Genomic DNA, 21,868 nt, shown 5'->3' on the forward strand with positions numbered 1-21,868 from the left:
CATTCCCGCCAGTGCATCTAAAATCTCATCCTTTTCTAGGGGGAGAGATAGTAAATCTCTATGTGTGTTGGATAAAAAGGGTAACTTAATGTGCTCGAAGTACGTCAGTATTTCCTCATCCATACCTGACAATTGCGAAGCATAGAGGTCCGAGTAATATCGTTTAAACCTGTTAGCGATATCTGCCTCCTCAGTGAGTAGGTCACCCTCTTCCAAGCCGATCGCAGTAACAGAGGTCCTACCCCGGTCTGGCTTTCAGGGTGTTAGCTAGCACTGAACCCGGCCTGTCGCCCTCCCCGTACGTGCGCGCTGTGGCATATTTTCCCAAGTGCTGCACTTCGCTGTCCGCCGCCTCATGATATTCCTCTAGCAGTGTCTTCATTGCCTCTGTGGACTCCCCATCCAATCCTGCCTGCTGACTGGTCTCCGGATCACCTAGTTTTTGCTCCAGATGCGATAGTCTCTTTCGGATGTCCCGTAACACCCCGGAGTGTTTAGACATAGCCACCCCCCTGATGTACACCTTAAAAGCCTCCCATACCGTCTGGAAATTGTTCACTGACCCTATATTAGTAGCAAAGAATGTTTCTATCGCTTCTTTAAAAAAAGGGTCCAACGGAGAGTAAGGGGGGAAGCGCCATGTAAATGGGGGAATGGTCTTCTTAGGGGTGGACAAGACCAAAAGGACTGGGTAGTTATCCGACAGAGTTCACTGCAGTACCTGACAGGAGCATATCTGGGACATGAGAGGTGATGATGCTAGCCAATAATCAATTTGTGTGTGTAGATTATAGTAAGCAGAGTAGTGTGTATAACCGCCCTCAACAGGGTGATGCTCCCTCCATACATCTATGAGGTCATTATTGATCATGGCCCTTTCTACAGCTCTGACTGCCGACGCCTGCTTTCTCGGCGTACCTCCCGACCTGTCTAAGCTTGGGTTCCTAACCAGGTTGAAGTCACCACCCCATAGCATGTGCGCCGCCCTGTGTTTACTCACTGTGGTAGCTAGTGTGGTGAAGAATTCTGGGCAGTCATAGTTGGGGCCGTATATATTGACCAATAGCAAATCAAGCCCCCTACCCTGACAACGGGAAATTACAAACCTATCGTCTGTATCTGCCATCAATAGTTGCAGCTTATAGTCGGACCTGGGGTTGGCCCATGTCATAACTCCTCTCGCATGAGTTGTGAAGCCTGCTGCGTTGACGTTCCCCACCAGTCTTCTGGAACGCATCATCGGACTCTGCAGTGGAAGGTGCGTCTCCTGAAAGAAGGCAATGTCTACGCTGTATCTAGTGAGGTTGTTCAATACTTTGCGTAATTTGCGGTGGTCATTAAGGCCCCTCACATTCCACGTTAACGCTCTAAGGGAATCTACTGGCCTCTTTAGCCGTCACCATCCTGTCTGTCAAATGTAACATAGTACTGAGTGTCCTACGAGTGTCTCGTGTATTGTGTAATATCTGACATTGTTACTGACCTCACCAAACTCCCAAAAACAAGAAAAAAACTGTCCCAACCTTACCTCCCCCCCACTGCGGACCACCCCAAACACAGTCGCGCTACATCCCATGTAGGGAATTCCCACACCTCCTGCCACCCACCCCCAACTTAGTTATCTGCAGTGGTGGTGCGGAGGTAGCTCTATTCACTACTTCAAATTCGGTACCAGTTTGTCCCCTTACTTGACCTTCAAGCACAGACTTCTAGTATCGCCCCCACCACCAATCCTACATCCATTGCAACACATTTCAGAGTGTGACTCCCAAGTCCAATGTCGCATACCAGCTAGTCACCGGCCTCCTAGCGGGCACTCCCCGTGGCCCCCGCTGATGCCATAAAAATGGCTCCCAAATACCTTCCAACTACCACATACCTAATTACTAGGGGTGGGCGTAGTGCGCGTAGTGGGGTTACGCAAAGCTCCGCGAAGTGGGGTGGGAGCTACGCCCACCCACACAATTCGCGTAGCCCCACTATGCACCGCCCGCCTCCCTCCTGCCCTAGTCTACAACCCTAATTTTAATATTAAAAACAGTAAAAATAATGAAAAAGAACTTACCTTGCATGCGGCGTCCCAGGGCTCCCTCTTCCTGTTGACACTCTGACTTCTTCACACGAATTACGAGAAATGCGCATGCGCGGGCGCACCCGCATACACATTCGTCTGAATAAGTCGGCGCGTCAACAGGAAGAGGGAGCCCCGGGACGCCGCATGCAAGGTAAGTTCTTTTTCATTATTTTTACTGCATTTAATATTGAAACTGGGGATGTTTATGAGGGCGGGAGGGAGGCAGGTGGCGGGCAACTTCGCTCCGCCATGGAGTGTGCGTAGTGTTGCCTACTACGCCTACTTTGCGAGTCGCGAAGTAGGCAACACTACGTACACTCCGTGGACCTAGCGAAGCACTGCGCCCAGGGTTACTAATTACCAAATTTATACTATAAGAAGAGCTGTATAGTGGTGTGGCTGTGAATGCCCGCTTCAACATAGTATTATATACACATTACCATCCTACTACCCATCTCCCCCGTCCCCCCAGTCCCCTGAATACTTATCAGTCTTGTTCCTCCAGTGATCCCCCAGTTGCCTCATCCAGACGCTGCCGCTCCGGCCCCTGCCGCTGCTCCCTCTTCCAGTCCTTGAGCGCCTTCTGCAGGGCCTCCGGGTCTATGAAGATGTGTGATCTTCCTTGCCTGTTCACTCGTAGCTTGGCCGGGTATAGTATTGCATAGTCTAGACCCAAGTCCCGCAACTGCTTCTTCATGGGGACGAATTGCCGACGTGACTCCTGTACTCGGGCAGTGAAATCCAGGTAGAGTGAAATGTTCGACCCCTCTTGCGGCAACATTTGTTTGTCCCTTGCCGCATGCAGAGTCGCATCTCTATCCTGATAGTTCAATAATTTTGCGATGATTGGGTGTGGCGAGGCACCTGGCTGGGGTCGGGGACCCAAGGAGCGATGAGCTCTTTCCACCACGAACATATTCGAGAACACCTCTTCTCCAAGCAGGTCGGTCAGAAGCTTCTCCACAAAGCGTTCCATGTTTCCAGTTTGGGTCGTCTCCGGCAGGCCCGTGATGCGTAAGTTGCAGCATCTCGAGCGGGCCTCGAGGTCTTCTGTTTTGTCCTGCAGCACCTGCAGAATCCTGCCAAGTTTTTCGTGGTCCGTATCCAACGTCGTCCGTGCTTCTTCAGCCTCCGTAAGTCGTTGCTCGGACATATCGAGCCTCTCCGCATGTTTGTCCAGCCGTTCCCCCATTCTGTCCATTCAGTACGAGAGGGCGTCGATTTTCATGCCCAGGGAGGAGATGCCACTCTGCAACCCCTTTTCCATTGAAAGCAGCAGACTACGGATGTCTTGGTCGTTTTTTATCAGGGGTGTGGGTCTGGTCTCCTCCCCCGAAGCAGGATTGTGGAACTTGGAGCATTTCTGTTCAAAGGTCAGCTTGGACTGAGTCCTGTCCAGTTTGCCCATCGTCTTCTCTAATGCGGTGTAGTTATGCAGAGGACGGTGCCGAATATCCCCCAGCAACCAGCAGTCAGAGGCTTTACCACAGGGTCCCAAATGGGTAACAGGCCTTGGGGCCCCCTTTCCAGAGGATGTTTCGCAATAGAGAACCACAAAGCTGCGCAGCGTTCTGACTTCGGGAGACGTCACCTGGTACTGCCTGTTGCTCCGTCTGCTCTCGTGCCTCCTCCTGCCCAGGGGCTGCCCAGCCTGGCCGCTCCCCCTGCTGCTGAAGCTGTGCACAGCCTGGATAGTCCTGCAAATTACACTGCGCCACGCAGTGCCCTGCACCCTAAACCCTGTAGGGGCCAGGGAAAACCACATTACGCGTGTGTGGCGCGTCACGTTATGTGTGGGAAGACCGTCTCCCACCGTGCCTCTCACCCCTGCCTCATTCAGCTTCGATACTCGGTGCCCGCCGCCAATGAGTTGTTGTACTATGGTGCTCTTACCCCCAAATCGTCGCAGTCAATCCCCCAACCGTGGTGCCAGTCAGAGTGGGCCCCCACAGGTGCACAGGTTTCGCACCCTGCTCAGTGCCTTGATTCTTCCAAAGGACCAGAGTCATCAAGCTTCAGCACTGCTCTGGTTACAGCTTTTACACGCACTTACAGCTCATCAACCTCCACAGGAACCATGCCGCAGTAGCTCGGGCCCCCACTCCTCAATTCTCCTCTGTCAGGCTGCCAGTGGGCACTCGGCTCCCGCCCCCATGGTGCGTGCCTCTTCTACTCTCCTCCGCCAATGCACTGTGCAGTCTCAGTACTCTCACCATTTAAGGGCCCTTGTGATGTCCGGCGCTGGAAGCCCTCTCGGCTGCCCACAAAATGGCGGATCCGCCCCTTAGTTCGGTCGTGCCTCCACTTTACTTGCAAAGGGGAGCAGCTAGCATACCCCCAGGCCCTCGCATTGCCCCACACCTCCACTGCTGTCTGACCTTCAGGAGTGCCGCCGCTATGCACTCGTGGTGCGGGGGGAGAAACACTCTGATACCAGCAGCAACGAGCCCTCGGCGCACCTCCAATGGTCCGCAGCTACTCCTCGCATTCCGCCGCGGGTCCGGGTTGCTTTCCGCTCAAGACTGCTTACTTGATGGATGGGACCGGCTCGTCCGCGGCCATTCACGCCGCACGCACTGTTACGTCGCTCCGCCCCGCGTCCTACTGTAGCGCGGGGATCGGCAGCCCTTCTTTCCAGTGTTGTCGGAGTCTCTATCTTTATATCGGATGGCGCCCCCAGGACCGGAGTTGATGGCCCGTGAAACGCCGACTGTCTGACGGCAGAGGGGCTAACTAGTGCGGCTATTATGGTGGATTGAGGGAGGATAGCTGCAGGATTTTTGTTCTGTGCTTGGGAGCTCCGGGCTCAAGGGGCCATGTCCGTCGTGAGCCAAGCTCCGCCCCGTGTAGATAGAGCTTCATCATATCAATGTGTCCTAATTAGTAGCTGACTGGAGAAATTGATTATGCTTACCCAGTAGGACGTGGAAGCGTGGAAGACAAGTTGTCCAGTCTATACTGCAGTAGTTGGAGCCTTCTGAGTTAGGGACGGGTGCTCTAAATTCCAGTAAATAAAAAATAAAAAACAGATTGGCTGGTGGAAGCGCTGAGGTATTACTGAATGCATCCAGTGAAGCCGACAATGCTTACCATCACGAGTCAAGGATAGATTACTTAAAGTCTGAGTCTTCTAAATTTGAGACGTGTGCTGTGAAAATCAATTAATTAAGAGGGAGTTAGCTGGAGGTAACGCTGAGTGGACGTGGGTCCCTTGCACACTTCAGCAAAACACACAAGGTGATGGACAGAATGTTGCACATTGGCAAAACCTTCACCCCCAGTCACAGGTCTGGGTTTAATCCATCATTATTTTGCTCACCACGCCACCCCAGTTCAGACATGGCCATATGCATATCAGTCTTGACCCTGTGCCTCATGGGAACCGAACTGCCAAGCCATGTCTTCCCTGGACCGGAATCAAGCATCCTAGGACCGGTTTCTGGCTATCAGCCGTCATCAGCCAGGATGACGTAGTGAGCACGGGACCCACGTCTGGGCATACCCTTCTCACATAGGGCGAACAACAAAACACACAAGGTGATGGACTGAACGTTGCACATTGGCAAAATATTCACCCCCAGTCACAGATCTGGGTTTAATGCATCATTATTTTGCTCACCACGCCACCCCCATGGCCATATGCAAATCAGTCTTGACCCTTTGCCACTGGATTCAAGCTAGCCTGGCTGATGAGTGGCCCGAAACCGGTCTCAGGATGCTCATTTCTGGTTCAGGGAAGACCTGGCGTGGCAGTTCGGGCTGTACTTTTCCCGTGAGGAGCAGGGTTAAAACCGATTTACATATGGCTGGGACTGAACTAGGGTGGCCAAGTGAGCTAAATAACAATGATGGATTTAACCCAGGTCTAATAGTGACTAGGGATGTCTCTGGAAAGTTTCAGCGCTCCGTACAACATCTTATTGTGTTTGCTTTTTTTGCCCTTAGTTGGCAGGGTATGCCCAGATGTGGGTCCCCGGCTCACTTAGCCACTGGATTTAAGCTAGCCTGGCTGATGAGTGGTGTTTCCCTGAAACCGGTCCCAGGATGCTTGTTTCCGGTCCAGGGAGGACCTGGCTTGGCAGTTCGGGCTGGAATGTTTCCACGAGGAGCAGGGTCAAGACGGATTTGCATATGGCTGGCTCTGGATTGGGGTGGCAAAGTGAACTAAATAACAATGATGGATTCAACCCAGATCTAATAGTGACTGGGGGTGAGGGTCTGAAAAGTTTCAGCGCTGCGTCCATCATCTTATTGTCTTTGCTTTATAGTGTGAACCAATCTGTTTTTTCAGTTATCACAAAGGATAAACCTTTACTAAGTAATGAGATTTCTGTGGAGGATTGTTGGTGTTGAGACAAGTTGAAAATGGGAATTTCACCTGAACAATTTTGGGGCTCTGTAAGTGAGATAGTTAATGCTGGTGTCACTATTGGTAAAACTTCAGTCTCATTTGGCTTTCCCCGTAAGAGAAGTTGTTCTTGTTCCTGAATCTGCCATTGCCCCTACCTCTGCCTCTGTGTAGGAGAGTAGGGTCTGCTTTCCTATGGTCACCCCACTTTTTGCTTTTTGCTTCACTGGTTTTCGACTTAATGTGGCTGTGGGCCTGCTAATCAGACCCACAGCCCTGCTGTTCTCTCTCTAAATTCATAACTATGTACTTTAGGTACATCACCAATTGGGATTGGGTCACCTTATGAGCCCCTGTACAGTGTACTATAGGTACCCAGGGCATAGGTGCATCCAAGGCCTACCAGGGGCTGCAGCATATCTTTTGCCACCCCTGGCTGGCCATCCAAACGGACACAACTGGCTGATCCCTCAGCTGGGGCAAGGTTGTTTAATAACCCCTTGCTTAGATATAGTATACCTATGTCTAAACCTATATCTGGACACATATACAACTATAAGTCACTCCTATGGCAGGCCTTAACAATCCTGGAGGCAGAGTGCTTGCTTTTATGTGAGATGGTGCTCTAGCATGAGCTGAGCCTGTCTGAAGCTTTCGGAACCATGTTCTTATTGCTCTTACAGGGTATTGCCATACCATATACTCTTAAGTGCATTATAATCCTCGCGGTTAGATGCTATCTTTGGTTTGGCTTTATCGAAACATGTCGTGTAAGGTGCCATACGCTTTCGAATACTACCCCCTCACCAGTCCTGGCGACGGGGGTAGCATTCCACCCTTCTAGAGGGAGAAGACATGTTGCTAACAGTAAACGCGGTTAAAACTAACCAGAGCCTCGGCATCACAAAATGGATGCTGCTGCCACAGACACAAGTCTGGCCTCCTGCTGCTGACCGAAACTCTGGCAGGGTTTGACCTGGACAAAAGGTTTCCTGTCACAGGGAGGTGCTAACACCGCCCCAGACAGGAGATAGTGGATTGAGGCAGGGAGGGCGAGTGAAACTAGACACTGCCTGGGGCACACAAGGTATCCCATGCATAGCACAGTTCAAACCGGTGCTGGGGCACTACAGCCCCAGCTCTGGCGTGAAACTGGACAAAGAGAAAGGGGTGTAACCACCCCCTTCCTGGGTCCCACCCATAGGAGGGACCTAGCAGGTAATCCAGCCCCTTGATTTGGAATAAAGGTAAGAGCTGTGTCCATAGACTTTAGATAATCCTGACTGAAGCTTTGAAACAGAACTCTGGACCCTTCGACATCCTACTCGACGTAGAAGACTGAAGAATCTCCCTTGTGGTCAAGGAGTGACCACCCTGCACAAGCAGGCACCATCCGCGCTCAAAGGTTTTCTTTGCCTTTGCTCCCGCCGGAGCTCGAACAACAGAGATCGACAAGAACCAGACTCCCAGACTTCCACTAGCCTGATCCACAGCCACAGCAAAGCTGAGACCCGTGGAGGCGACGTGAGATGTGGGACCGGCCATCTTGGAAAGCCAGCGAAGTGCTTCCTGTGCAGCTCCCGAGGCAACCTCGAAGCTGTGCATTGGGGATTGAGAAGCCCCAGCCCCGATCAGCTCTTGCACTGAAGATCACCTCTCCACACTCACCGAGTGCTGCGTGGGGCCCTTTTGCATTTTCCTGCTCGACACGTCTGTCCGGTCACTTGCCCGTTGGCTAGTGGCCTCTGTGACGACGATCCTACGAATTCACACTGCTGGTCTGGTTGCTCCAGACTGGCCCTCGCTCCCCTGAAAAGGAGCGGCCCCTCAGACCTTGCTGGTCTGAGTAAGAAGCCATCTTCAATTCCTGCGTGGGTTGCATTTGCCAAGGCCTGTTGACTCCAATCCGGAAGCCGACACCGCCAACAGCGAGAGCCTTCATAGGACAGCCTGTGTCCACCTCCTGGTCATCGTCGATACCTCCTGGTCCACGTGGCAGCGGAGACAAGCTTCTCGACAACCACCTAATTGCGCCCGGCATCGCCTGCTTCCTTCCTGGTTCCATCCTGGTCACTGGCTAGTGACCCAGACTCTGTCCCCTCTGCTTTCAGGTACTCTACATCTTCGATCCACCCTTGGATCCAACCGGACTCTTCTCTCCTGGCCGCCTGCAGCATCTTCACCTCCAGGCTCCATAGAACTCCACGAAGAAACCCGACGCACTTGGACACCTATGCACCCGCTTCCTGTGGGTGAGGTAACAAGAGTACTCCGGTGCTCCTGTAGTGGTTTACACCTCTAGTGTCCTAGTTTAAAGTGGTTAAGTTCTAGTCCAGCCGGAAGACTTCCAAATCTGCAACTTTCTAACTTTTACGCACCATTGACTTCTATTGGTGAACGCGTGTTCTTTTAGACACTGCACGCATATCCTGTGGGCCTCCCACGTCCTAACTGCTGTTAGTCCAGTGTAGCCCCAGTGATTCTCAAGGCCCTAGGCCTTACCATTGTTCGTGACGTGGTTCTTATACCACTATTTTAGTATATGGTTTTAGGGGCCACCGGGCCTAGCCATATTTGTGCAACTTTTGTATGTTATTCAGTGCTTTTGTTTAAACGCTTGTGCCACTGTCCTCATAAAGAGTACAGCGGATTAATCTAGTAATAAATACATATATTTTTATAATATATAACTTGTGTGGTGTCCTTTCATTTGGTATTAAAAGGATTGCATATGGTAAAACAGCTGGCTTCACATTCCCTCTTGAGTTTAGCGTAAGACTGCTTTTGTCCATGCTACCCCTAGGAAAGCTGGTCTATAAGGTTGACTTACAACCAATCACCATAAGGGTTGTTTGGACTGATACAAGGTGCTCACTAGAATAGTGAACATCATACATCAGGCCAACTTCTCTCACACTGTATTCCTGTTGGCCTCTCGGTAAAAACAGTCTACTGGGCTAGAGCAGATGATGTGTTTGGGTCATCTCCCGGGTCGGAAATTCCCTTCTCGGTGGAGGAATCAGAGTAGGTAATCATTTGCTGGTTCTCAAATCTCCCCAGTGTGATTGTGTAAAAGAAGGTCGAGACCATTTCATCACATATTTATACAATACTGTACATGTGCTAGAGGCTAAATCAAAGTATTGACTCTAGAGTCTCTAAAAATAGAAGTTATGTTCTCTAAGAATAGTTCTACTTTAAGCAGAGTACCATGTGCCAAAAAAAAGGTCAATATTTTGGAAGTGGAAAAAATATTTTCGCTTTCAGGGGAAAAAATAGTTCCAATTGTTTTCAGTAGTGTTGTTTATCAAAACTGAAGGCCGAATTCAGAGTTCAGGGAACGCTGTGTGCTCGTTGTTTTTAAAAGTTATTCTCGTTGTTAGGCGAGAACATCAAATCAGACAGGCTTGCGAAAAATAGGTCTACAACAGTAGGTGAAAGTTCGACCAAGTTCGAAAAAGCTGAAATAGTGCATATGTGAGAATCATTGCCATCATCAATATCTTTCCTTATTGTAGTTTCTTATGCATTTGGCAACTTTATTGGATTTTTTTGGGTGTTCAAATTTTGGGAAATCCAATATTGTTTTTTCCAATTTCTCTAGTGCTAGTTTAGCATCAGTCAGTGTCGTCGATTCTAGAATGGCTTTTTCTACTTCCTGGATTTCCTCCAATTCTTTCTTACTGTGCTCTAATGCTGCATCGATTCCAAGCACCATCCAGTTCTGGAACAGGTAGTAGTTTTGTGGCTGAAGCCGTGTTTGAATTTTGAGTCCTGGATAAAGATAGCTGGATCGTTATGTAGGAGTCCTAATGGAATTATATCTGCCTTGAGTTACTCCGTGAGAATACATGCATGAAGCTCCGTTCCAATGTATTTTTTTTGCACTTCTCTGTGCAGGTTTGTCTGTTGCTGCTGCAGGAGGTGCCAGCTAGTGTGGCATTATGAATGAGCAGGGGACCGCTGATTAACGTCGCCATATATTCTTCTGTGTATGAAGCAATATCTGTGTTAGGCAGCATGAAAACCTTAGGACTTAATTTGCTTAATTTAAAGTACAGAAAAACATTAAGACAATGTTTCATAGAAACAAATTTCTCCACTTTAAATTTCACCCATCTAAAAAAAAGTTAGTCTTTTTCAGTTATGAATATGGCTCTGTGTCTACAGTCACTGGGCGCAAGATGCCTGCTGTTTGTAAATGTGACACTTTGAAAAGGGAGAAAATTTGAATGAAGAGTCAACTTAATGATTAAGTTAAATCTTCGGTTAACTTTCTCTCCTTGAAAAGCATAGAGAAATATCATTTTGTTCTCAGGCTCCAATATTGAGCTGAGAACGACTTTTATTTAACACTTAAATACCTCTGTGCTTCAGTTTTTAACCTTTGTGACCCACATGGGTCCTAAATCTGAGTGCAGCACTGCTCATTATCAGGCTCTGCTATCTGCAGCCCGATAATACTGTAAAATAAACCCAGCCTTTCCTCAACTTTAAAAAGAAAATGAAACACTTATTTATTGCAGTTCTTAGTTAAAAATGAACTCAAGGCTGGGAGCTACTCTGAAGGTTTCTGCGAGCTACTGGTAGCTCGTTATCGACTGGTTGGACACACCTGCTCCAGACCTAAAAAAAGGGAAAAAAACATACTGCACACTACATTTTCCCGTTTCTGGGGGACGTAAACTACATTTATCAACATTTTGGCTATATACTCAAGCCCTACCAAGGCGAATCACATACCTTGCAAAGGTTTACAAGTTACATCATGTGGGGAAAAAGTACACAAATTTGAACCACATATCATTTAAAGAAAAAAGTTATGAAGCCCCTATGCGTGAACTGCCCCACATGTCAAATAAGCATTGGCAAAGCCAATAGGTTTCACTTTTCAGAGCTGTATATTCTGCCATGCCTTTGGTACATGCTGTACAGCATTGGTAACAACGGCAATGATGTATAGTGTGATCAAAGGGGGAAAATGGCATGAGGATGTGTCTGCTGGCAGTCACATAGTTTGTTAGGCAAGATGTACCTGCGTGACATGCGTGCCCTTTTTTATTTAGCGATCCTAGACTGATCATAATTAAAATAAAAGAATTAAGAAAACTAAGAGGTGCTAAAGTGCTTTTATTCATAAAGCAGAAGGGCTGGCAGCCAATATATTTTTTTTAATTACCGCGATGGAGAGGTTGGCATTGGAACAGTGGGTTGGGATAGATGGTGGGCGGGAGGAAAAAGGAGCACATGAGACAGGGAGCAACAAGAATGGCGGGAAAAATGCACACAAGGGACAAAACAACAAGGAGTGAAGGAAGAACCACATGGAACGTGTGGGGAATAGACACACTCAGACAATAGAAACAACACAAAGCAGGGGGAGAGTAGCACAAGGAGGCAGATGAATGGAAAACACACACAGTCAAAAAGGAAAATGCAGTTCTTTAAAACTGAGCATTAGAAGGACACACAAAGACAATATGATCCGGGAGAGGGACTAAAACAATATGGAGAAGGCAAGCCATTGAATAAGAAGCAAGCAAATGAAAGTTACAATAAAGCCAACTAATGGCAGGAAATGGATGGGCTTTAAGCTCACTGTAAGCTCTTGGTAAGTTGACAATAGGTATTTTGCTACCTGACAAAGGCCTGTATGCTTGATCGAAAAAAAGGGCTCAAACATGAGGATGGGTGTTAATTAAATATTGCACCTTTATAAATGCAATGCAATATCAAAGAACCTGGCTTCTTTTTGTTTGCCTTCTAGTTCAATACACCTACTAAGAACTCCCTCCATGTCGGACTTCCAGTCCCAAACCATAAATCTGCATTAAGGTCCTATCCATTAAAAAAAGTACCCAATGATATTCTGACACCATCACTTTCCTTTTATGTTACCATGAACTTTTGCTCTTGAGTGTTTAACAAATTGTGAATTACCCTCTTCAGCTGCAGCGACAGAAAAGAAGGACGGATACATACAAAGAAATACTGTATTTTTTAAAAACTCCTTCTGAAATGTGCCAAAAAGTACCCTGAGAAAGCGGTACTCATGGAACAAAGGGTGGCTACATATACATACCTGATTGCCCTCAAGAACTGCATCTTCTATTTCTGCCTTCTCCAAATCCAAACAGGCAGCCACTATTCCCAACACATAATCGTGTCTCCCATCCAATTGAGCCCTTTTCACTTCCTTCTCCTCCTTTAATTTTTGCTGTAAGGATAACAAAAACAGTATTATAAAAACACTAAGTAGTTTTGCATAATATTAGTACTGTATGAATTAAGTTTTAGAACAGTAGAAGCAAAACACACGTTAAAAATATGTTATTTAAGAATGCCCTAAGGCAGCCTGCAGAGAGTACATTCTGCCAGATTTTGCCTTAACTGTGAAAGAGAGACATTGTAAAACCTGCATTGAAAGCATTCCAGTGGCCCATAGTAATGTCCAGGAGTATAATAAAAGTTGTATCCACCATTTACTAGGCATACTAGGAAAATTTCCAAGCTACAACATTTTAAAAAAATATTTCTTTGCTGGATTTAAACAGAGGTATAAGCATACAGGCATATACATTAATACCAGGGTATACTCAAGTTACAAGCGAGCATTAAAGAAGTGCATGCTGAGAGCAGCAGACTACAATATGCTCTAGCTCCGACAGCGTAGTAAATCCTAATCATCTAGGATTCAATTTACATTGCCGACAGTTATCCATATTCACATCCTATACCAGTAGCGATGTGCACCATGTATATCTTCCAACCAATTAAGGAACGCCATAGACTTAACAACAAAACAGAACAAACATAAGAATCTTGCCCAGTGTGACTGATGTATCAGTCAGTGATTAACTACCTAGGAGGTGTTCCTATCTGCAGAGGGGAAAAGGCAAATGGGATCATAAGGCGCATGGGCAGAAGGATAAGACACATATTCCTTAGGGGTGCAATGGTCAATCAGGTCCCATAGCCAAGCCCCTGGCATTGGGATGGCCCTCTGCTCAATCTAAAAACGATTGATGCAAGCGATATTCCGAACCTGTGCTTACAACTTCTAGGGGTAATAGTCTAAGCCAGTAACCACCTCTACCTAAAGGTCTGCAACGACACGCCCTCAGCTACCGCCCCCTTCACCTCCATCCGCCACCGACTGTGTGTGGGGGGGGGGGTATGGGGTGCTGAGAGCTCCTGTGAGGGGCAATGTCTCTGTGGGCTGTCCCCAAAGGTAGGTGCAAAAATCAAAATGACCTGCTCTGTACGGCCCATGCATTCTGGGGGAACCGGGAAGGCGCAGGATTTCCACCAATTCATACTGAGGCCAGAAAACAGTCCAATGTACCCTGGCAGCACTACTCTCAATAGGATACGGGGATTCCTCAGGAAGATCAACATGTTATCTGCATATAAAGAGCAAATATGTTCCCCATTGTGCAATGGGATACCCCTATCATGGCGCTCCATTTGTTACCCCCACAGGGACATCCTGTTCATGAGCGCCTACAGATAATCCCACCAAAGATCAAAAGCCTTCCGGATGTCAAAGGAGAAGAGCAGAGCTTCGGGGAATCAAGCCTGATCCGTCTTGTCCGGCACGCGATAAAAGCGCCGGATGTTGTGGAATGTGTTACGTTTGGGGATGAAACCATTTTGATCCTCATGCAACATGGCAGATCGATTTGGTGGTAACCGGTTTGCCCGGGTTTTACTGAGAATTTCATAATCGAAGTTCAACACTAAGAGTGGTGGATATGCCGTTGCGCCAGTGGCATTGCTCAGTGGCTTAGGGATGAAAAGAATCAGTGCCTCTCTGGTCGTATCTGGGAAGTAACTGCATTCCAGTGTATTGACATTGGAACCAAATGTGTGGCATAGGTCTGGTAAAATTAGCCTGGGAAGCCATTCATCCTGGTTGTCTTACCTCACGCCAAGCCTTTATGGCCTTGCTGATTTCCATCACCCAGAAGGGGAGCCAAGCCCCTCTCGCTCCTCTTCCAGCAGTTGCACCATGTCTAAGAAGGCCCCCAGAATCTCATCCACTACAGGGTTGTTGGCTCCGTACTGATAATGCCTTGTGAAAACTTCATATATACCAGTTTCGGAGTAGATAATTACCCCTGTTGGCCCAGCAACTTGGGTAATGGGGTTTCCATCGTCTTCCAGGCTGGTTAGCCATGCCAGCAACTTGCCTCACTCCCACCCTCTCTACATGTACAGCTTCTATATGTTCCCACCAGTGCAAGGAATGGAGTATCCTCAAAGCCACAGAATGCTTTTCCAGCTCATGACGGCATGATCTTGAGGTGGTCTGAGGCTTCAGTTTCCAAGCGGCGGATTTTGCCATTCCAAAGTGGTCAACTCAGTGCAGACAGACTGCTTAACATCCACTGATTGACCTATGCAGAGCACCCTTATCACGGCTGTGAGAAACTGAGATGTTGGTTGACTGGGGTGTGCGCCCTGGTCAAGCAACAGCCACAATCTCTTGCAGCATGAACCACAAAAAGTCACTAATTTAACCTGTGCTTAACCCCGGGTAGCTTGCCACAAAAAGCAATGTGTAAAGTATTTATGCAGCACACAAAAAGTAATAAAGTGAAAAGAAGGAACAAGAGAAATCCCACACCAATTTACAAACAAAAGAGTACATTTTGATAAATTATTTGATACCAAAACAACAAACATCCAATCAGTAGAACCGGAGTTATGAATTTTTAAAGCTTTAGTAAACACTTGTGCCTAAAAGATCAAAGTGGGGAGAGAATGTGGCCTAACGGTTAGGGCAGTCGACCTCGGAGCCAGGGAATGGGTTCGAGTCTCGGCAGGAACTCTCAACAGTCTGTGATTCTGGGCAAATCACTTAATCCCCCCGTGCCTAACAAAAGTGAATGTGTCAGTCTGTAACGTAACTGGTGCTCATGTAAAGCGCCCTGATACCTTCAGGTCTAGTTTGGAATACATAAAAATCTCCCCCCAAAAAAGCGCCAATCGCACCCATCTAGTCGTGCTAGACTAGGTCAAAGCCGAAAAATAAGGCTTGTTGAGATGGAGCGCCGTTCTGATCCAGGAAGTGGATTGGGCCAGGTCAGTTCTTACCTTCATACTTAAAAAGTTTTGAAAAATAATTTTGGAAAAGTTAAGGTTTCGTGGGGCAAGGCTATAGGAGGTGTCCAAAGAGGGAGGGTTGTCGTCAGATAGCCTTGGGTCGAAGCCACAGTAAAGATTTCAAAGTTCAGGCTTAATCTCTGAAATGGAAGTAAACATTTTCCAGTGTAGCCGAAGACAGTATCACAATGCCAGATAACCCTTTGACGAAGGACAGCTGAAACTGATTTGTTACTGCCGAGAAAAACGTAGCAGGAGAAGCTGTGCAGTCAATCCGACCGTCAAAGTCTGTTCCTGGGAGATGTTCCTCCTTAAAGTTCATTCCCTGTAGGGAGATGGACCACCTCAACAGCTAGGCATTTGTACCCCCCTTCTGCATGAGCCACCTGAGGGGTCTGTGGTCCATCTAAACTCGGAAGTGAGTCCCAAACATGTATAGTCTAAACTTTTTCAGTGCCAAGACCACAGCAAAACCTTCCCTTTCAATGGAACTCCACCTCTGTTCCTGTGGAAGTAATCTCCTGCTAATGAAGGCTACTGGTTGGTCTAGGCCTGTCTCATTCCACTGTGCTAAGTCTGTCCCTATGGCATGTTCGGAAGCGTCCATCTGTACAATGAAATCCTTGGAGAAGTCAGGGTCCCTGAGCACATGGCTTCCTTGGAAGAGACAAAGGCTTTCTAACAGGTTTCTGTCCGGATCACCAATCTGGACTGCTTCTTCGAAGTGAACTCAGTTAAGGGTGCAATAATGGTGCCATAGCCTTTAACAAATCTATGATAATAGCCAGTGAGGCCTAAGAAGGCTCTCACTTTGGTTTATGATTTAGGCGGTTCCCAAGACATGATGATTTCAGTCTTTGCTGGAGGGGCTGCACCTTTCCTCCACCTACCAGGTGTCCCAAGTAGATCACGGAACCCTGCCCAGTCTGGCACTCATTGGCCTTGATGTTCAGCCCACCGGTTGCAGGGCCTGAAGCACCGCATGGAGGTGATACAGATGTTCCTCTCAGTTGGAACTATAGATGGCGATGTCTTCTAAGAAAGCCTCCTTACCAGCAGGACCCTGTTAACCAATCGTTGGAAGGTAGCTGGGGCATTCTTTAATCCAAAGGGCATCACTTGGAATTTGTAATTCCTGTAGGAAGCTGGCTCTGTACCAAAGTAAGGTATAGAGTGCACAGAGTCCATTGGATCCCCAGAGGCATTACAGAGGCTAAAGTAGATAATAACGTACTCTCTTTTGTGGTAGTGTGATCGAGCAGTTAGGCTAATCAGAGGGCTGTGCCAAAGCATTTGTTGTACACACATAGTCGAGAAATGAGGCATACACTCAATGACTAACTCCAAGTTCAATGTTTGTATAACATTTTTTACTTTGTTACTTTTATTTTAGAACCAAGAAGAACTCAGTTACAGGTCAGTACCAGTTTAAAAATAGCAATATTTTCAGGTACAGTAGGAATGTGTTGCAAATAGCAATAGGAATACTTTACAGTAGTACTGGAAATACTCTGTAGAGTCAATCAACAGTAGCAGTAACTTTGTAATGTAGAAAATAGACAGTGCAAATAGCAAGAAATACAATGCAATCCTATAGAAAGAAATCAGTTATGCACATTAACAGGTAAGTACACAACTTACTACCCAAGTCTTCGTGGGTCTGGACCAACACAGGGCAAGGTTCAAGTGGATATCAAGGTTGCACCACTAGTAGCACGGGCGGCCAGGTTCAGAGGTCAAAGTTGGTGTTGAGGGCACAATGTTAGTCTATGCAGACTGGGGGTGATTGGAGAGGCATGTTTTGGAGGTACATACCTGTGGTTTCGGGGCACAGGCCATGGGAGTTTAGACAAGCATGGGGGCCACATGGCAGCACCAAGCATACACCACCAGCGCACAGGTGCAGGCGGGTGCAGGGTGCAAATACAGAGTCGGGCACCCAATGCAAGTGAATGAGGGAACTCGGTTTCACAAAGAGGCTGCCGACTCGGACCAGAAGGCTGCACAATGGTGACCAAAAACTAGGCAGGAAAGTTGAGATGTTGGTGGAGACCAGGGCACCGTCAGCTGGCTCGAAAGGCTGAGGATACAGGAATACTTTTAGATGTAGGGAAATCTTCACTGGAGTCGGTCGCGGTTGGGGGAGCCCCCTCATGTTGAGGTTCAGAGGCATCTTCATGGAGTCCAGGAAAAGTCAGCCACTGAACAATTTGAGACCAGGATCGCTGGGGAGACTTACCTGTACTAGTGGGCCACTCAGACTTGAGCCTTGGGCATCAGGTGCAGAGTAGGCAGGAGTTGCGGTTCCAAAAGGTGAAGGAATCCTTGGTGTTGGGTTCGTTGTGGACAGGGCTGCTGTCCTCAGGAGTTATTGGTCTTTGGGGAAGGCAGGCAGTCCTCCTAGGGTTCTGGACGTCGCTGGTCCTGCAGGATGAGTCGCTTCTGGAGCAGGTTTTTTTTAGGACTGCACACAGGCCGGAAGGGCTGGGGCCAAGTCAGTTGCCATCTGGAGCCTTCACTGCTGCACGGCTCTTCAGTCCTTCTTCTTCTTTACGTCACCAGAAATCTGCGACTCAAGAGTCAGGGGTCCCCCTAAATACTCAATTTAGGGGTGTTACAGGTACTGGCAGGTAGTAGCCAATGGGCTACATACATTTATGGTGACTACACCCTTTATATGTCCCCTCCCTTTGGGGAGGGGGCATCCCCTAATCCTACTGGCTAAAATCCTTCCATCCAATATGGAGGATTTTCAAAGGAGGGTTCACTTCAGTTCGGAATACTTAGGGACGGTCCTGGCTGAGAGGGGACACACCTCTCCTGTTTACTAATTTCCCCACGGACCTTGTCGCTGAAAGTGTGGCTTGTTCTGGGGGCAGGCATCTCCACTAGCTTGAAGAGTCCTGGCTAGCATAACAATGGGCAGGAAGCTTTTGAGGCTCACTGCCCTGAATGCTGTACCTGCTTGGCGTAGGTGAGTAGCACCTCCACCCATAGCAGGCTTTTTTCAGAGCACAAGGCTCCCATCTCAGGGGGTCAGAAACATGTGTGAGGGTGGCAGGCTGGTGCAGACCAGTCAGCTACACAGAAGCTAATGACTAGAGCAGCGGACCTCAAAGCTGGGGAACCGGGTTTGAGCCTCGGCAGGGACGTTCAACATCCTGTGATTCTGGACAAATTACTTAATCAACAATGTGCCTAACTAAATGAATATGTCCATCTGTAACATAACTGGTGCTCATGTGAGTACTCTGACTTCGGGTTGAGTTTTTGCTATATAAAACTCCCCTCCCCCAAAAAACTAGCGGTTGGGTAGGTTTTTTAGGGAGCACCTCTTGGTGCATTTTATAATAAATATAGCAATGGCATCAGTGTGGGTTTATTATGCTGAGAAGTAAGATACCAAACTTCCTAGCATTCAGTAAAGCTACCATGGTGCTGTGGAGTTCGCAATTACAAACTCCCAGTCCATGAACTCAATATGGCTTCACTGCACTTACAGTGTCTAAAAATTGACTTAGACATTGTAGGGGCATATTGCTCATGCACCTATGCCCCCATCTGTGGTATAGTGCACCCTGCCTTAGAGATGTAAGTAGCTGCCAAAGGGGTGACTTACCAATGCCACAGGCAGTGTGTTATAGGCATGGCACACAGGGATGTGTGCCATGTCGATTTTTCAGTTTTAGCTGCACCAAAACACAAAGTCTAAAATGACAGTGTGTATGTTTTTGGTGAGGGGGCTCTGAGTGTGGCACAATACATGCTGCAGCCCTTAGAGACCCTCTCTGGTCACAAGGCCCTTGGTACCACTGGTACCTTTCATAAGGGACTTATAGGAGTGCCAGAGGTGTGAAAATTGTGGAAACAAAGGTACAGTTTAGGGAAAGAACACAGGCACTGGGAACCTGGTTAGCAGGTACCCAGTGTACATTCAGTCAAAGTTGCATCAGAATCAGGAATAAAGTATGTGTGTGTGTGTGTGTGGGGGGGGGGGTTACTGCAACAGAAACCCACTTTCATACAATGCCTCTGCGGTTTAGAACGTTGACCTATCTTTTGCCCCCTCAGTGAGGGCGATCTACCAGTACCCTGATGTCAAATCAAACATTATGAGGAATTTGGTAGCATCCAGCCTGTCAATGAGCTCATAACACCTGGGGATGGGGAATGCACCAGTCTTGGTGACTGAGTCCTCAGGAGTCCATACACAACCAAAGCTCTGGTTTGGAACCCAGTGGGGAAGCTTTTGATACAAACACCACTGGGCTGGACCAGGGACTGATAGAGGGCTCAATCACCCCTAAGGCTAACATCTTGGAGACTTCCTCCTTGAAACAGACTCTCACCTTTTCTGACAACCTGTAAATTTTGTTCTTTACAGGGGGACTGTCTCCAGTGTCGACATCATGAACAGACAGATGTGAGAGTCCAGGGGTAGGGGAAAACAGTTAGGCAAACTGTCCCAGCAACTGGTAACAGTTGCTTGCTGTTCTGGGGTCAGGGTGGTAGAGAGGTTGACACCCTTCACTGGCCCATCATGCTTCTGTGCAGAGAGAAGGTCAGGGAGAGGTTCACTCCTCTTCCACTCCCTCATCGTTCACTAGGAGCATGCTCACTACTAATCTCTCAAAGTGGGACTTCAGTCGGTTCACATGGAGCACACTTAAAGCGTTCCTAGGGTTCTGGAAGTCCACTGGATAGGTGGTCTCCACCTTCTGCTCCCTGATCTCGTGTGGGCCTTTCCAGTGGTCCTGGAGAGCTCTACTGGTTCAAAGACCCAAATCTTTTGGCCAGGTTGAAACTCTATCAGTGTGGCTTCAGGCCGTACCAGAGTTTCATCACCTCTTAGCTGCCCTCTAGGTTTATTTATTGTATTTATTTATAAAGTTTTATATAGCGCGAACATGACCACCGGGGGTATCAGAGCGCTTTACAATATATGTGGCAAGAAGGTACATGTAAACAACCAAGAGTAACTACAGAGAGGAGACATACACATGAAATATCACAGCAGGAGAAAATAAACTAAGTGAAAATTACACAGTCACAGGTGTCCAAACATCCTCCAGACCCTTAAGTGTCCAACATGGTAAGCACAGCAAAAATGTCACGTTCAAAAATGATCACACATTCTTCTGAGTCATAAAATGTCAAGGCCGTAATATACAGGGCGAAAATTCACAGACATGAAAAGGCCGAGCATTCAAATGGTCCAGGCTGCAGGGCCTCGGATTGACGGTTAGGCCACGGTATCAAGTGGCGAGGCCAGATTGAGGTAAGAATTTCTTCATAAGGAGCCTTTTGGCTTCTTTCTTGAAGAGGAACATGGAAGGATTCGTCCTGAGTTCGGGGGGAGGGAGTTTGAGATCCTTGGAGCCAAACCCGAGAATGCACGGTTGTAGGTCTTTTTTACCTTGAATTTATGGGGTCTGAGTAATAGGGTGCTGGCACTTATGGAGGCTCTCGAACCACATGAGGGCTTCAATTTCTGCACAAGGAATTGTGGAGTCTGGTGGTGGATGGCTTTGTGTGCCATGCATACGATTTTTAAGTGTATCCGGGCTTTATAAGGAAGCCAATTAAGGGCTAACAAGTCCGGAGAGATTTGGTTAATTTTTTTGTGCCAGTTATGAGCCTAGCAGCAGAACTGAGGGCAGCCCTAAGAGGAGCCATCTTCACTCTGGGCAAGCCACACAACGTAGCACTACCATAGTACAGCTTTGAAATCACTAGGGCTTGCACTGCAAATTTAAGGTCAGGAGCAAGAAGGTAGGGTTTGAGTTTTTCTGAGGATGTTGAGTTGGTAGTTCGCTCCTTTGATGCCATTAGGTTTCTTTTAGCCTTCTTCCACAAGCAGTGCATCTGGTTGCGGAAGGCCAGCATGTAGCTGACCACATCCTGGGGGGCTTCCTGAGAGCTTTCTCCCAACCTCTTTGACAAGGCTCAGAGTTCCCCTAACAGGGTGTCCATAGAGGAGTTGAAAGCTGCTGAACCCTACTGCTTTCTGTGGCACCTCCCTGTAGGTGAAGAGAAGGCATGGCAAGAGGACATCCCACTTATGCCTCATGGACTCATGTAGACCCATAATTATGCCCTTCAAGGTCTCGTTTAATCTCTCAACCAGACCATTCGTTTGGGGTTGATAGGGGGTAGTGAACTTGTACCTTACACCACACTCATCCCACATGGACTTCATGTACGCTGACATTAAGTTGGTGCCTTGGTCTTACACTACCTCCTTGGGAAACCGAACACGGGTAAATCAGAGCTCTCGCCACCATGGATGCAGCCACTGACCTCAGAGGGATTGACTCTGGGTAGTGGTTTGCATGGTC

General features: G+C 47.9%; 1 protein-coding gene across 1 annotated transcript in view; it reads right to left on the reverse strand.

Moving 5' to 3' along the window:
* Positions 1-21,868, reverse strand: part of DNAH5 (dynein axonemal heavy chain 5) — a 5,605,957-nt gene that overhangs the window by 5,132,637 nt on the left and 451,452 nt on the right. The window contains exon 2 of the mRNA XM_086967405.1: positions 12,505-12,639. Within this exon, the coding sequence (XP_086823531.1) occupies positions 12,505-12,639 (135 nt within the window). The remainder of the gene's footprint in view (positions 1-12,504; positions 12,640-21,868) is intronic.

The sequence above is a fragment of the Lissotriton vulgaris genome, chromosome 4_1 (assembly GCF_964263255.1).
Source record: "Lissotriton vulgaris chromosome 4_1, aLisVul1.2, whole genome shotgun sequence".
Classification (NCBI taxonomy): Eukaryota; Metazoa; Chordata; class Amphibia; order Caudata; family Salamandridae; genus Lissotriton; species Lissotriton vulgaris.